Source organism: Xenopus laevis, chromosome 5S (genome assembly GCF_017654675.1).
Source record: "Xenopus laevis strain J_2021 chromosome 5S, Xenopus_laevis_v10.1, whole genome shotgun sequence".
Lineage (NCBI taxonomy): Eukaryota > Metazoa > Chordata > Amphibia > Anura > Pipidae > Xenopus > Xenopus laevis.
In genome coordinates this window covers 92441854-92456414 of record NC_054380.1, presented here as the reverse complement: position 1 = coordinate 92456414, position 14561 = coordinate 92441854, and the positions used below count along the sequence as shown (strand labels likewise).

The following is a 14561-nucleotide window of genomic DNA, read 5'->3' as shown; positions in this document are numbered from 1 at the left end:
TCAGTTTTATACAGCCATTTTAATAACAAAAAGAATTCTTCTAATTTTTTTTGACAAATTAAACTGTTACTTCTATCTACAAGTCAAAGGTGCATCAAAACTATAATTTTACTGCTGCATGCTCTGCATTATTGCATGCGAACTTAATAAATATTAAATACAAGAAACAAAATGTCATGAATATTTCATGAGAATTTTATGTCTCACAGCTGACCAATGGCATGTCCCACAACTGACCAAAATGGGGAAAAAAAAAAATATGTGAGGTAACGATGGAGGGTATAAACCGCCCTTATGAATCTTTTTCTTCAAAGCTGTGAGAGTATTATGCTATTCAAGTAGAGCTTCGATTCCAAGGGAAAGGAAATGTAGCTTTAATGTTTAATCCATTAGTCGGCGTTCACATAGTTCTTTATAAATCCTTTTGCGCACGCGAGGCATGTCCTCTTGAGAAAATTGAAAAGGCTGATCTAAAGCGAGGCACTTGCAGTACTGAAAAGTAAAAGGACAAAATGAATCTCAATTAAGTACTTTACTGAACTGTTCACTAATTACAGATCTGTCATCTTCCAACAAAACCAGTATACAGAATATGTAAGGATTTGTACCGATAGTAAAAAACGAATACAAAACTTCATCTAAAAGTGGTTGAGGTCATGTAAAATTCGAAGGGATTTGTCCTTTTCCAATCGTAAAAGCTTTCTTTAAGGTTTTAGAGGTTGTCAGGTATTTTTCCGTTTGTATTTGCACAAAAAATTAGATGATTTTGAGGTTTTGGCATCAGTATTCGGGTTAGTTCCACATTTTAATTTGTTTGTGCTCTTTTTATATTAGGCTGTTCTATTAAAATACTTGGCATTTGTGGTTTTAGGGAAAAACCCTACAAGCGCTTTTCATCAGATTTTATGGGTCGGATTTCATCTGATAACAGGATGCTACAAAAATCGGATTCCCTTAGGCTAAAAAGTAAAGTCAGATGGAGTCTTTTCTTCATGCGTTTACATCAGACAATCAATATATTTCAATGAGGAAAAAAAAAAAAGTCTTTCCAACACCATCCGTTTTTATCTTGTTGGATGAAGAAGCAGCATGTAGAATTTAAATTGTTTCATGTCTCATGGAACATTTTACATGTGGTTTACACAACAGGTTTTTCTATCAGTCCCATTATATTTTGACCCATGCAACTGCATCTGACTTATTGGATGAGTTTTGTTTATCTGCCACAAAAGCACTTTGTGAAGTTTAGCCCTTAGAGAAAATTAAAGTTTTTTTTCAAGGTTTCTAAAACCACTAAAATCAGAATGTCGTTAAATGGGTCTCCAAGTATTCAGCAGAACCAAATCCAAACGCTTCAAGTCACATGACTTAAGCTGTCGGCTTGACTTTTTTTGTTTGCAATTTATGCAAATATGAAAACTAGGATTTGTCTTTGGTTCATGATTTGGCAGAATCCAAACATGATATATTTGGGGAATCCCGACTTTTTGCGCTTCTTTTCTTCTGGTGCACATTCCTCTTTGCCGACTGCCAGTGCACAACGACAGCTGTGTGTTGTTTTAAGTGATGAACCGGTCTCTGTTGTATGTTCAATACAAACCCTATTCTTTGAACTCATTTAACAAGGGGATATAGTGCATTCTTAAAGGCGATGTAAAAGCAAAAGGTAAAGGCAAAGGTAAAGGCACCTAAAAAGAATCATATTTTCAATTAAGTCCAGTCAGCAGATCCCTTTCTGTAACATAAACAATCTTCCATAGCTCATTCAATGTTCCTCTCCTTCTGGAAGCTGCATGTTGTCGCGGGCCGGCCAGCCAGAGTTGCTCTGCATTGCCACAAACAGGGACAGTTATTTATGAATTTATTTATTACGGAGGCTAATCTTGATGAGAAAGAGTCCCCACACTGCTTCCTTGCCCTTTAGAATGCAGAGCATCATTGATCCTCTCTCACTACTGTGGCCAGCCGGCTGTAAAAGGATCTCTGTGTAGCTTCCAGAGGTAAATGAGCAGCAGAAGATTTATTATTTTAAAGAAAGGGTACTGATTTGCCAACACGAGTATATTGAAAAGATGCTTATTTTAAAGGTGAAAAAGCAGTAGATAGTTTTTTTTTTTGCCTTTACATCCCCTTAAAGTCAAAACACTCAGCAGTTGCAGTGCCAGGTGGGCTTTGCTAAGGAAAGCTTGCATGGGTATTCTTGAGAGCCCTTAAATTGAAACTATTTGTTGCATCCGCATGTAGATACATTACCAGATACCATAATTTAAACGCATGCTAAACACTATATGTAAAACTCTATTTGTACTTATATTTACGAATACTCACCTGAAGCACAAACACACCGCAGTCACTGTCGTTCTTCTGTTGTGGAATGCACTATAAATGAAAGGTTTTACAGAATTAGCACAGATTTGATCGTAAAAGGCAACCTATGATACCCTCCTAGCCTGTGGTTTAAAATCATATCTGTTTGTGACCTTAAAACAGTCATATATTTCCATTAATTTAGGAGCACATTTACTAAGCTCGAGTGAAGGATTAGAATAAAAAATACTTCGAATTTCGAAGTATGTTTTTGGCTACTTCGAATCGAACTAAAAATCGTTCGACTATTTGACCATTCGATAGTCGAAGTACTGTCTCTTAATTAAAAAAAAAAAAAAAAACTTCGACCACCTACTTCGCCACCTAAAACCTACAGAGCACCAATGTTAGCCTATGGGAAGGTCCCCATAGGCTTTCCTAGCAATTTCTGATCGAAGGAAAAATCGTTCGATCGACGGATTAAAATCCTTTGAATCGTTCGGTTCGAAGGATTTAATCGGTCGATTGAACGATTTTTCCTTTGATCGTTCGATCGAACGATTTGCGGTAAATCTTTCGATATTCGAAGGATTTAACTTCGATGGCCGAATATCGAGGGTTAATTTTTTCTTGGGAATGTGCATCTCTACATTTACCAAACAAAACACTGAAATGTACCTTTGTAATAGCAGTTTGCCAGTCCTGAAGAAACTCTGGGTGGTTTTTCTCCCTGGCTTCTGTTAGTAGATATTTTCGTATATTCTGCAATATACACACCAAAGTATCAGACCAATTTATTTTCATTTAACATTTCTTAAAATGACTATATGAACCCCAATATTGTGCTGTTAAAACCCCATAGTGAAATATACATTTCAGCCTCTTTTACATGTTGAATACATAATGAAATACATGTGCCTGGGCCATTTTACATGTATCTCAGTTATTAGCTCTATACTCCTCCCTCTCTTAACCGACAATTCAAGGCTTGACAAGGCAAGTGGAGAAGAACGATCAGTGAAAAGAATTCATAAAACATGGTTATATTTAATAACGATCTCACCTCTACACAGAACTTAAAATGGATGCCTTGGGAGTCATAAAATGAAATTATTTTTTGTGGGATATTCACAGTAATGAGAGACCAATGCACTTCTAAATGTATGGGAATTAACAGCAGAGATTTCTTGAAAAAATCCACCTATGAAAACATAAGCAAAAAGGTACTAAGTATGACAGGTAAGACTTGGTGACAGTAGTTCGAACAGGAAAACATTTTCTCATGGTAAACGTAAACTAAGCTTTAATTGTTCAAATACAGATGCAGACAATTTCTATCGCCAATATACCTAGAAAGAAAATGCCACTGAAATGACAAGAATTTATCCTACAATGAAAGAAAGCACTGAATAATATACAGAATAATAGGCAGTTATAGGTAATTATGGATAGCACAATACTCTGTGCAGAATATAATACAATCTCTTGATATTCTTTAATATATAGTAGAAGCTACTTATCAAAGCAACAAAATAGACAATAGTGATAATTGGCTTTGTTAAGACAATAAGGGGGTTATTTACTAAACTCCGGTCATGTTTTTAGGGTAAAACTCACATTTTTCGGGTTTTGGTTCTTTTTTTAAATTCTAATTTTAAACTCAAATTTTTCGAGAGGTCCCTATCCTATTTTGTAGTTTCTGCGGCCTGTGCTAGAATTAGCTGGAAAATCCGACCTTTTCAGGCAAAAATCCCAAAAAATCTGGGCTTTTCATGAAAAAGTAAAAAAAAAAAAAAAAAAAAAAAAAATAGAGTGATTCAGGAAACTCGGAAAAAATTATATGATTCTGATTTTCGCACGATTTTATTGAGTTTTTACCTGAACCGTTTAAATCGAGTTTTTTTTAATAATAAAGGTCAAATCGAGGATTCTAACTTGGTCGGACTATTTTTATTTAAAATATCTGAAAAATGTAGTTTTGATAAATAACCCCCTTAGTGCGTTTTAGCAGAGGCAATTTTCTGTATTACCTAAAGAGGGGTATTTTGTAGCCACAAACAGTAGCTGCTACTAGTAGCTCTTTGTGTCTTCACCCCAAAATATATATATATAGTTTTCATGTCCCTTCTGATGCATCATCAAGATGCTTGATCATGTTGCTTACTCTTTTCACAAGTACATATGGAATTTTAACAGCTGAAAACTGAATATTTATTCATGAAATATGCTAAAAAATAAAAAACTGACCATTGGGGAACCAAACTGCTGACCATTTAATTACTTGGATAATGGATAATTCAGATTCTTATGTAGCAGACTCTTTTGGTCCTCAACCATTTCTATTGGCCTTATCAAGCACAGCAATGTAACCCCTGATTAGTAACACTACTAGAATCCTGCTGCTCATTAATGAGGTTGATCACCATTAAATTAACTTTTAGTATGATGTATCATATGTACTATGATGGATAGTCAGATAATTTGGTTTTCAAATTTGTATTTGTGGTTTTTGAGTTATTTAGCTTTTTTATACAGCAACTCTGCAGTGTGCACTTTCAGCAATCTGGTCGCCTATGACCCTAGCAACCATGCATTTGACTGGGAGATTGGATTATGAATAGGAGAGGCCTGAATAGAAAGAGAAGTAATAAAAAAGCAATAATAAAAAAGCAATAACAATACATTTGTAGCCTTACAGAGCATGTTTTTTAGATTTGAAAGCTGGAAAGAGTCAAGAAGGCAGATAATAAAAAACTATAAAAAAATAAAATAAGGGCCAATAGAAAAGTTGCTTAGAATTAGCCATTCTAGAAAATGCTGAAAGTGAATTTAAAGGTGAGCCACGCCTTTTAAAACAGAATTATTCTGCCCTTACATTTTAGAACAAGATTTCGTAAACTTAAAACTTACCTTTTTAGTCCATCTTTTTACCCCATTATAACCTTTGGTAACCAACTGTCTGTGAAAAAAACTGTTTAAGAAATGTACCTGGAGGTGAAAGAAAACAGAGCAATCCTGTTGGCCAGTGCAAAAAATGCTCAATGTATTAAAGTGATATTATGGGTTTGGGTTAATTTCAAATACCTTTAGAACACATCATGTGATTCAGCCAAATTCTAAACTACCCTATCTTTAGGACCAGTGCAAGCCTACAGTCTACAGCGGATGCATTAGTCAAAACAAGCAACACTGCAACCTCGTTTCATGTGTAAATACAAAATATACGGTGTATAAAAAATATATATGTATTTGGCCATAAATGGTGATGAAATACACCCTTATAAACATATTTTGAAATGCTGTGCAATGATTTCATGCAAATATACAGGAAAAAATAAAATTCAGCTAATGAAATAGGTCTTTTTTTTGCCACCAATCCAGAATTTGTTCCTGGCTGACTTTGACCCATGGATTTCAACGGATCATTACAAATAGTAGGTGGGGTAATTGTGGTGATAAATGTGTGTATACTTTGTGGCCTAAAAAATACAAACCTTTATAAACAAACCTATTTGGAACGGATTATTTTAATGGTCACAATAAATCTACAAATGTTTTTCCAATAAAATGACCTTAGAGCTGAGTAAGTATTTCAGCAGTGAATACAATGTAGATGCCTTACCCATGAGGTAAGCAGAATTCAACTACACACCTTGTCAGGTACTGCATCCATTATGAGCTCACCATACATGTTAATAACCTGTAAGGAAAATATTCAGCAATCAGAGCAATATTGTGAAACAGTCACATTCAGCAAATCTAGCCCAGCAGAAATTGCAGATAACATAGTAAATGCACAGAGAAATTGGCAAAATAGATTTCCCATAATGCTGCCCCTGGCGTGCTTGACTGCAGGTATTAAGTTCTTTGGGTGAAAATCCACTGGATAGACTTGTAAAGAATACACACATTCCTGCAGCACTTTAGGAATATGACAAGCAAGGTAATTTCATATGTTCTCTACCTGCAGCAATGCAAGTTTTCCCGCATTAGAGGTCTGGCACGTGACAGAACTGGTTGCTTTTAGGCGATTAGTTTGATTTCAAGAATTGTGTCCCTCTCCTACAAATGGTCCTACATGATACAAGGGATTAGGATTTTTTTTTTTCTTTATTAATATTTTTTATTGCAAATATTTGTCGTTTACATCTCACGACAGTTCTGCTTTTACAATTGCAAATCCATATATTTTCATGTCTCAAATAAACATTATATATATTACAATTGTCTTACTCATTATTTAGTCTCATGAGTTTGATAAGATGCAGTTGTTCACATGACAAATTATACATAACCATATAGCGGAGGTTATAAAGGGTAGGGAGGGAATGCAATTATGTATGAATAATAAATAACATTTTAGGATTTTTTTTTTTTTAATTCTTGTTGTGGTTTTTGATTGTTATCGGCTTGCCTGGATCCCATTTAACCTAGTAACTAGCCAGTAGTTTAAGCATTATACTGGAAGCTATATAGGAGAGAACAGATAAGAGTGGCAAAAGGCAAATCACTCAAAAAACATTATCCCATATCTGTGTCTTGTACAAAAGCAAATGATATAGTCATGGAACTCTATGACTTAAAGGGATCGTTCATCTTTAAAATAACTTAGTATAATGTAGAGGGATATTGTGAGACAATTTGACAATTTGCAAATTGCAATTTAGCTTTTTATTCAGCAGCTCTCCAGTTTCCTATTTCAGCCATCTGGTTGCTAGGGTCCAAATTACCCTAGCAACCCTGCATTGATTAAAATAAGACACTGGAAAATGAACAAGAGAATGCCTGAATAGAAAGACGAATAAAAAGCAACAATTGCAATAAATTTGTAGCTTTACAGAGCATTTGTTTTTGACCCCCATTTGAAAGCTGGAAAGAATCAGAAAAAGGCAAATAATTTAAAAACTAAAAAAAAATAATGAAGACCAATTGAAAAGTTGCTTAGAATTTGCAATTTTAAGTAATAATATTTTAAACATATTTTACACAGTCATTCTAAAATATACATTTTAAAATTGTATTTATCTTCAAAGATTTGGAGAATTTTCAGACATTACCTGCCTTTTCAGCTGGGAGAAAAAAAAAAGTGTATAGATGCTCCTACTACAGTATTATAACAAGCAACATTCATCAAGCAATGTCATTAACCCATTTGCAATAGTGATGTGTGGGTTGAAAAAAAAAAAAAACTCCAAACCCGCACTAGGCACTAACCCACCCAGCACTTATATTTATACACCCACGTCTGACATCATGAAAGGGGACAGGGCAGGCACGCACCTATAAATAGGAGCTGCCAGATCAAGAAGCCGGCACAAGACAGTGTGCAGGAGTCGGCCCAAACCCTCCCGACCCGCAGGTATAAGGCCAGCCCAAACATCCCTAGTCTGCACTGCAATCTTACGAGAAGGTCTGTCCTTGGATACCTGTGAGAGCACAATTTTTAGGTTTTTCTACTTACTTGATCATTAAGCCAGTTTTGGCCATCTAGAGTAGCAAGATCATCCATATCAAGCATGTGTTTATTATAGAAAACACGAAAATTGCACGTGGGAGCTTTGGAATGCTTGGCTCTGTACTTTGTTATCTCCTTACTGATAAAGGATATTCTAAAAGATATAGAGGCAAGAAGAAATTGGTTAAATGTAATTCTTCAGGACAAATGTAGCTCTTCAAAACATTATACTTGAATTGCTATTTTATAGGGCTAATAAATAGGAGATGGAGACCCTATGATGGTAGTCACTCATGCCTTAAAATCTGACCACTTTACTGCCAACTTCCTGATGTCAGAGACATTATACATGCTCTGTATGCTTTAGAATGCTGTAGAGAGTTTATTCTCAGCAGAAAGTTTACATCTGTATAGCTAAACCAATACAAAATTCTTATTCTGGATAATTTGTGTTAATTAGGAGCGTTACATTGAAGAAACTATACTTGTTTCTAAGCAAATAACATGAAATTCTCTTTGCTCACCCATAAAGAACAGGATAAGGAAATTATGACAATTAACATTCCTAAATGGTTGCCCCTTTTTATTGGCCACCTCTGGATCACTCAACTGTAGTTAGGGAATGATGGGAGCTAAAACATGGAGCTGGCCGCTGCTCCTGCAAAAAAGGGAAAGTTGTATTCACCACTAATTTGATTAGATAGGGATGTGCAATGCGTATTTGTGATTTTTTTCTTTGAATCCCACTTAATGGTTTAAAATGTTGTTATATTCAAAAGATCCATCCCTTTGATAAAAAATGCCAACGATGGCAGTCCTAAATAAAAGTTAAAAAATGCTAAATTTAACATTCATGTAAATAATGCTGTAGTTAATGTGATTTAGCAGCTGGAAGGGATAAAAGGGAAACACATTTTCTTCCATCAAGAAGGAGATTAATATAGTTAAACTTTATGATAATTACAGACCTGTTGGAAAAATCTTCATTAAAAGCCTCCTTTAAACAAGTCAACATATCTTTTTCTGATAACGGAATCAGGCTTCCATATTTTTTTATGATATCATCCAGAAGGCCTTGAGTAGAAATGGAAAAAAGCATTAAAATGTATTCAAGCATACCAACAAATGAGAAGAGGCATGATCCCCAACACATTTTGGTAACATGGGAAAAAAAACCTGCCTGCCCCTCGCACACACTCGCCTACCCCCTCTATTTAAAGACCCGCACTGCCGACATCACAAATGGCAGGCAAAGGCACAAAGGGCAGGTGCGCGCCTAAAAGTGTAAGGTCCTGCTGCCCACAACCCGCAAAAGGTGTACCGAGGTCAGCCCGAACCCGGATACATTTGTTGTCTTTAGCCCTGTTGAGCAGAATTCCTGAGTGTCATTAAAGGGGTTGTTCACCTTCCAACCAGTACCGTAACTAGAGGGGGACGGGCCCTGGTGCGTGACGCGCAGCCGGGCCCCCTGCCCCCCTCCGTACGGCCCGCATTTCAGAGGTGTGCAGGCTGCCGGGGGGACCTGAGGGGGTGCAGGCCCTGGCCCATTCACACCCCCTGCTCCCCCGGTAGTTCCCGCCACGGCTTCCAACACTTTTTTCAGTTCAGTTGGTTTCAGATAGATCATCAGAATTAAAGACTTGTCCCAATGAATTTTCTGTAACAGTTTTTCTAATAATGAAGTGTAAAGTGTCATTTTCACCTTCTAAAGCAAATCAGGGAGGGGGGTCGCCGACCATGTAAACTGTTCTAAATTGATACATTTCTTATCTTTGTCCCTGCTGAGCTGAATCCCTGAGTTTCATTACAGGCAGCTGTTAGAATTGATACAGTAGTTGCTAATACTCCAGAGATGCTGCTGAGAAATGTATCAACTAAATGTTGCAAAAAATGTTGCAGAGTCTGCACCTGAATTACTGAGCTGCCAGACTCAAACACCAGAGACAGGGACATTAAACTTTAAACTTATCGTATATACTCGAGTATAAGCCGTCCCGAGTATAAGCCGAGGTACCTAATTTTACCTCCAAAAGCTGGGAAAGCTTATTGACTCGAGTATAAGCCTAGGGTGAGAAATGCAGCAGCTTCTGGTAAGTTTCAATCAAAAAATTGAGGGTTTCTGCTCCCATTGGAGGTGCCGGAGTCTCGTTTTTGGATGCAGGCGACCATTCTTGGACGCCGGCGAATATTCTTGGAGACTATTCTTGGACGCTGGCGACTATTCTTGGGCGCCAGCGACTATTCTTAGGTGCCGGCGACTATTCTTAGACACCGGCGACCGTTTTTGCGCTTGACCCGAGTATAAGCCGAGGTAGAGTTTTTCAGCATATTTTGGGGGCTGAAAAACTCGGCTTATACTCGAGTATATACGGTAGATTTTGGAAAAACGGTAAAAAAATGGAAAGTTATTGGCAAAAGACTATTTTCTGGTGAAAAATCTGAAAACTGAACTGAAAAAAGTGTTGCAGGTTAACAACCCCTTTAAAGGCAGCTGTCAGAATTGATACAATAGTTGCTAATATTACACAGATGCTGCTGAAACATGTATCAACTAATTATTTCAACTAAATGTAGCAAATTGTAACAGTTCATAATCTGCTCCTGGAACACTGAGCTGCCGGACAAACACTAGAGACACGAACATTATACTTTAATTTTGGGAAACTGATAAAACATATAACATGGAAAGCAACTGAAAAAAAATAATTTGTTTATGGTGAACAATCTGAAAACAACTGAACTGAAAAAAAATGTTCGGAAGGTGAACAACCCCTTTAAAAGATAATGTAACACATTAACTTTTAGTAAGTTACAGAATATTCTTAGCAACCTTTCAGTCTACAGTTTTCATAAATCATTTGTGTTCCTCTTCTGCCCTTTTCATGCTTTCAAATGGAATCACTGACCCCAACAACCAAAACAAACTGCTACTTTTTATTACTTATCTTTGCATTAAGGGCCTCTCCTATTCATCCTTCAGTCTCTCATTTAAAGCACTACCTGGTTGCTAGGGTAAACTGGACCCTAGCAGCCATATAGCAGCTGAAATACCAAATCAGAAAGCTACTAAACTATAAGATAAATATTTGAAAAAACACTTAAAATAAAACATGAAGAAAAATTGCAAAATGTCAGTATCAGAGTGAGCATCATACAAAAAGTTAAAGGAAAACTAAAACTCTGTGCAAAAGACCCTTCAACTGTCTTCTCCCCTCCCTTCACAACACATTCTATGACATAGAAAAGTACTTCTATTAAAAACCTGAGATAATAATGAAGTGCAGCAGAGTTCACATGCCCCATCTTCACATGTCCCCTGTGATCCTCGTCTGGACCTTCTGAATTTGCAGAGAAGGAGTTTCAGCTGAACTTTGGCTTCAACTGCTCATGCGACACTGCTCTGCATTTTTATCTCAACAGAAGCAAATTTCTCTGTAATAAACTGTGAAGCGATGAACAGGTGAGAGAGGCCTATGGAGGGCAGTTGAGGGGGCTTTTGTATTTAAGGGATTTAGTTCTCCTTTAATGGTTAATGACCTCTTTACATATTATATTTAGCTGAACAAACACAATTTTTCAAATCTATACTTAAATAGGTCATGTGTTTTGGTGCGGCTTTTGTTTTAAACCAAAATCACTGGCAAACTATAATCCACATGATGCTTAACTGCAATCATACGCTTTCCATGAATGCATCACATTAGTTTATTTACAACAAATGACTTCACTGTATGGGATATATATCAATATGTGAACTGAAACACTGTGGGACTGTGACAACTTAGTGTAAGAAGCTGTAAATACCACAAATAAATGATGCTAGCTGCTCATCTGAAACACTGCTGATTACATTCTGGCCATTCTTCACCCCGTCTTTTGCTAGCATTTGTAAAGTCTCTTCAGGTGGGCAGTCTTGTGTGTCTTGCGGTGGACTCTTACAGTAAGGGTGATCCAACAGCTTTGTATTAAACACACCCATGTTTGAGGATTCTTCAACATCCATGTGTGAAGAATCATCACAGTTTTCCAGCATCTCCACAGGAGTGGTTGCCTGGCATCCGGTATGATCATTAATGGACAACTGCAACTTATCGGGAGCCATATGCATTAGTTCATCACCCTCCCCTCCCTGTGTGTTTGTGTCCTCCTGACATGACACAGAGACTTCTTTTTCTGTCACCAAAATATATACATCATCTGGATAACCCGCTGCTGCAGGAATGTCATTAATTTGTCTAGAAACCGAGCTCTCACTTTCCCACGTAGCAACAGGGCCATGCAGCTGATGCTGGCTGATTTTTAACACGGGTTTGCAGGAAACGTTTACAATCTGACCGTCAATATTCTGCAGATTAACAGTCTCATCTCTTAGGCAGCTGTTGGTTGTACATTGTTGTTTTTCACATAAAATCCCCAAAGTATTATTGTTCATATCGGATGGCCTGCTTATATCCTGCGCAGGTCTCAGAAGCTTTGACTTTAAATAAGAAACAGTTTTGTGAAACTTGTCTCGAAAAGATCTCCGGCAGCGACTCCAAAAATCTCGCCGATATCGCGGCTTCTTAGGTTCTAAAGCTTTGCAGTTCCTGCTGCTCCTTCTGAGTTTTAGGAATTGCAATCTACCGTAAATCGTAAACAGAGAAAGCTTTTTATGCATCATAAATATAAGCCGCCTGCCCTTAGATAACAAATTGCACCTTCCCATTAGGCTTAGAGCAGCGAAGCATTTTTGCTGTACAGAGGAGGAAGGTTTCCGTTGATGGCTCTTCAAGATCACAAAGCTTTTCTTTCTTTCATCGTTATGGAGAGCCTGCACAGTTTCTTCTTTCAACTGCAGATTTCTGTTATTGCTGATGTCAGTGTTCAAGTCGTTAGGCGCTGCCTCCTGATGAAAAACTCTGCTTTGTTTTCTTAAAATCTTGCCTGGCAACCAGAACTTAAGGAATTGTCTTCCTTTAGGCGGAACCCCAATAAATCGACGAATGTTTTTCAAAGAAATGTGTTTAGTTTTTGCTCTTCTTTGGGCCAGGGTAGTGATTTTGCTCTTGAGAGAGAAAACATTGAAGATGAAATAAGTGTGTAAGCTAAAGCCTCCAAATGGAGTCTCCCCTGAGTGGGACAAGGCAAAGGATCGAGCTCTCTTACAATGGACGTGTACTTTGGCTGCTTTCATTTTTCCGCCACATTCTGAACGTGAAAACAATCTGTAAAGCAACAAGAAAGACGTATTAACACAAAAGCAGGAGGGTGAATGTAGAAACAACGGAGAGAGGAAGCACAAATCCACTTAACTAGTCCACGTGCCCATTAAGGCCACCGCTGAGCAAGTTAAAAAGCAAGCGTTTAAGTTACCTCCCAGCCGTCCCGCTTTTCGCGGGACAGTCCCGATCTTCATAACACCCGCAGTCCCAGATCGCTGTTTACATGTACAGCTCCACCGTTCTTACCGGCCTGCTCTCCCAGAGTTTCGTCACAGTTTCGCGAGATGAGATTGTGACGTACGGCTCTACATTATATAACGTAGTGTCGCGCACGCAGCTTCCCGAGGGGTGATGAGCAACGACGTCGTACGTCATTGGCAGAGCGGAGTAAGCTGCCGTACCACGAGGCTTCTGCTCATAAACAATACATGTCGCAAATAGACGCCTTGCGCCGTACCCAATACTAGAGCAAAGATATAAATCTTTTTGTCTGTTCAGAGTTCCAACCCCTGCCTGACATACCCACTGTCATCAGAACATTTTCTTCGTTTAATGTTTTCTCACCAGTCACCTAAGGGTCCCAGTGATTTCTGAGCCATGTTTTTTATTGTACCATTTCATGGTGGCTTCAGAGGGTGTCTGTGTCCTACGTAGGAACTGTGGTCTGTGGTTGATTTTACAAAATGGGACTAAAATTACAGAGAATTGGTAAAATTGACCAAAAGAAACTTTTTTTCTACAAACTACAGTTTTTTTTCTAAGATATAGGTGACTGTTTAAATCGAATTGCTGATTGGTTGCCATGAGCAACATCGCCAGAAATCCATCCAGATGTAATTAGTGTTGCCACACAGCCGGTAAAACACCAGCCAAGGCCGGGGCAGGTATTACAAATTTACCGGCAATGTAGCTGCTGGTAAATTTGTAATACACCTAAAAAAAGCCTGTGGCCTGCCCTCAGCCTGCTCAAAACAAACCTTTTTTCCTGGACTTCCTGCCAAATGCGTGCATTTGGCTCCACCCCCTTTGACGTAACATGCCACACAGCCAATAGCGTGTCACGGCCCACCCCCTTTAGCGTCACAACCCGCCCTTTTAACCCCGCCCCCTCCACCTGCTAGTGAAGATATATTTTAAAAGGTGGCAACCCTATCTCCAATGTTAGTAAACATGCCCCAAAATTGGCATATTTAGGAAAACTGACCAAAAGTAGTCTTGAGTGTTATTCTTAATTTGGCATCAGAAGAGCTGAGGGGTGCGAGCAGCCATGTCAGTCAGAGCACATGCACAGATTGGCGTTAGTGATGGGGTTTCCACCTTTTCCTAAATTTTTTACTGGTGGGGGCAGGAACAAAAAGGGGCGGAGTGTGATGTCAAAAAGAGCAGGGCCATGATGTAAAAGGGGGCGGGACTGCAGCACAGAGGTTTCAAGATGGAGAACAAAAGTTACGTTTCCAGGAGATTGGGGGTTGGCCGAGGGATCTTTTTAAGGGTATTACAAATTTACCGGTAGCTACATTGCTGGTAAATTTGTAATACCGCCCTTGGCAGATGTTTTAACGGCTAGGCCGGTAAAATATTGGTCGGCAAGACTAGTT

At 38.2% G+C, this 14561-nt stretch overlaps 1 protein-coding gene across 3 annotated transcripts; it reads right to left on the bottom strand.

The window, feature by feature from the left end:
• Positions 1-13345, bottom strand: senp5.S (SUMO specific peptidase 5 S homeolog). Of its 3 annotated transcripts, none has more exons than XM_018265654.2 (10): positions 13210-13345; positions 11567-12966; positions 8731-8836; positions 7769-7916; positions 5960-6007; positions 5218-5295; positions 3371-3508; positions 2986-3069; positions 2329-2379; positions 1-492 (listed from the first exon to the last, which is right to left on the bottom strand). In XM_018265654.2, the coding sequence occupies exons 2-10, from the start codon at positions 12933-12935 to the stop codon at positions 382-384; spliced, it is 2133 nt and encodes a 710-aa protein (XP_018121143.1). In that variant the 5' UTR covers positions 12936-12966; positions 13210-13345; the 3' UTR covers positions 1-381. The 3 variants fall into 3 exon arrangements, with proteins under 3 accessions (XP_018121143.1, XP_018121141.1, XP_018121144.1); XM_018265652.2 differs by having other exon boundaries at positions 13115-13276; XM_018265655.2 differs by lacking the exon at positions 5218-5295 and having other exon boundaries at positions 13115-13277.
• Between the last annotated feature and the right edge of the window lie 1216 nt (positions 13346-14561).

What these genes read in the sequence shown, in the direction of transcription:
- senp5.S (XM_018265654.2), bottom strand. Translation starts at nt 12,935, where the DNA reads ATGAAAGCAGCCAAAGTACACGTCCATTGTAAGAGAGCTCGATCCTTT. An exon ending in TGGATGCAGTACCTGACAAG is followed by an intron (nt 5,296 to 5,959) that starts GTGTGTAGTTGA and finishes TTTCACCTCCAG; the next exon opens with GTACATTTCTTAAACAGTTT. An exon ending in GGCAAACTGCTATTACAAAG is followed by an intron (nt 2,380 to 2,985) that starts GTACATTTCAGT and finishes TTTCATTTATAG; the next exon opens with TGCATTCCACAACAGAAGAA.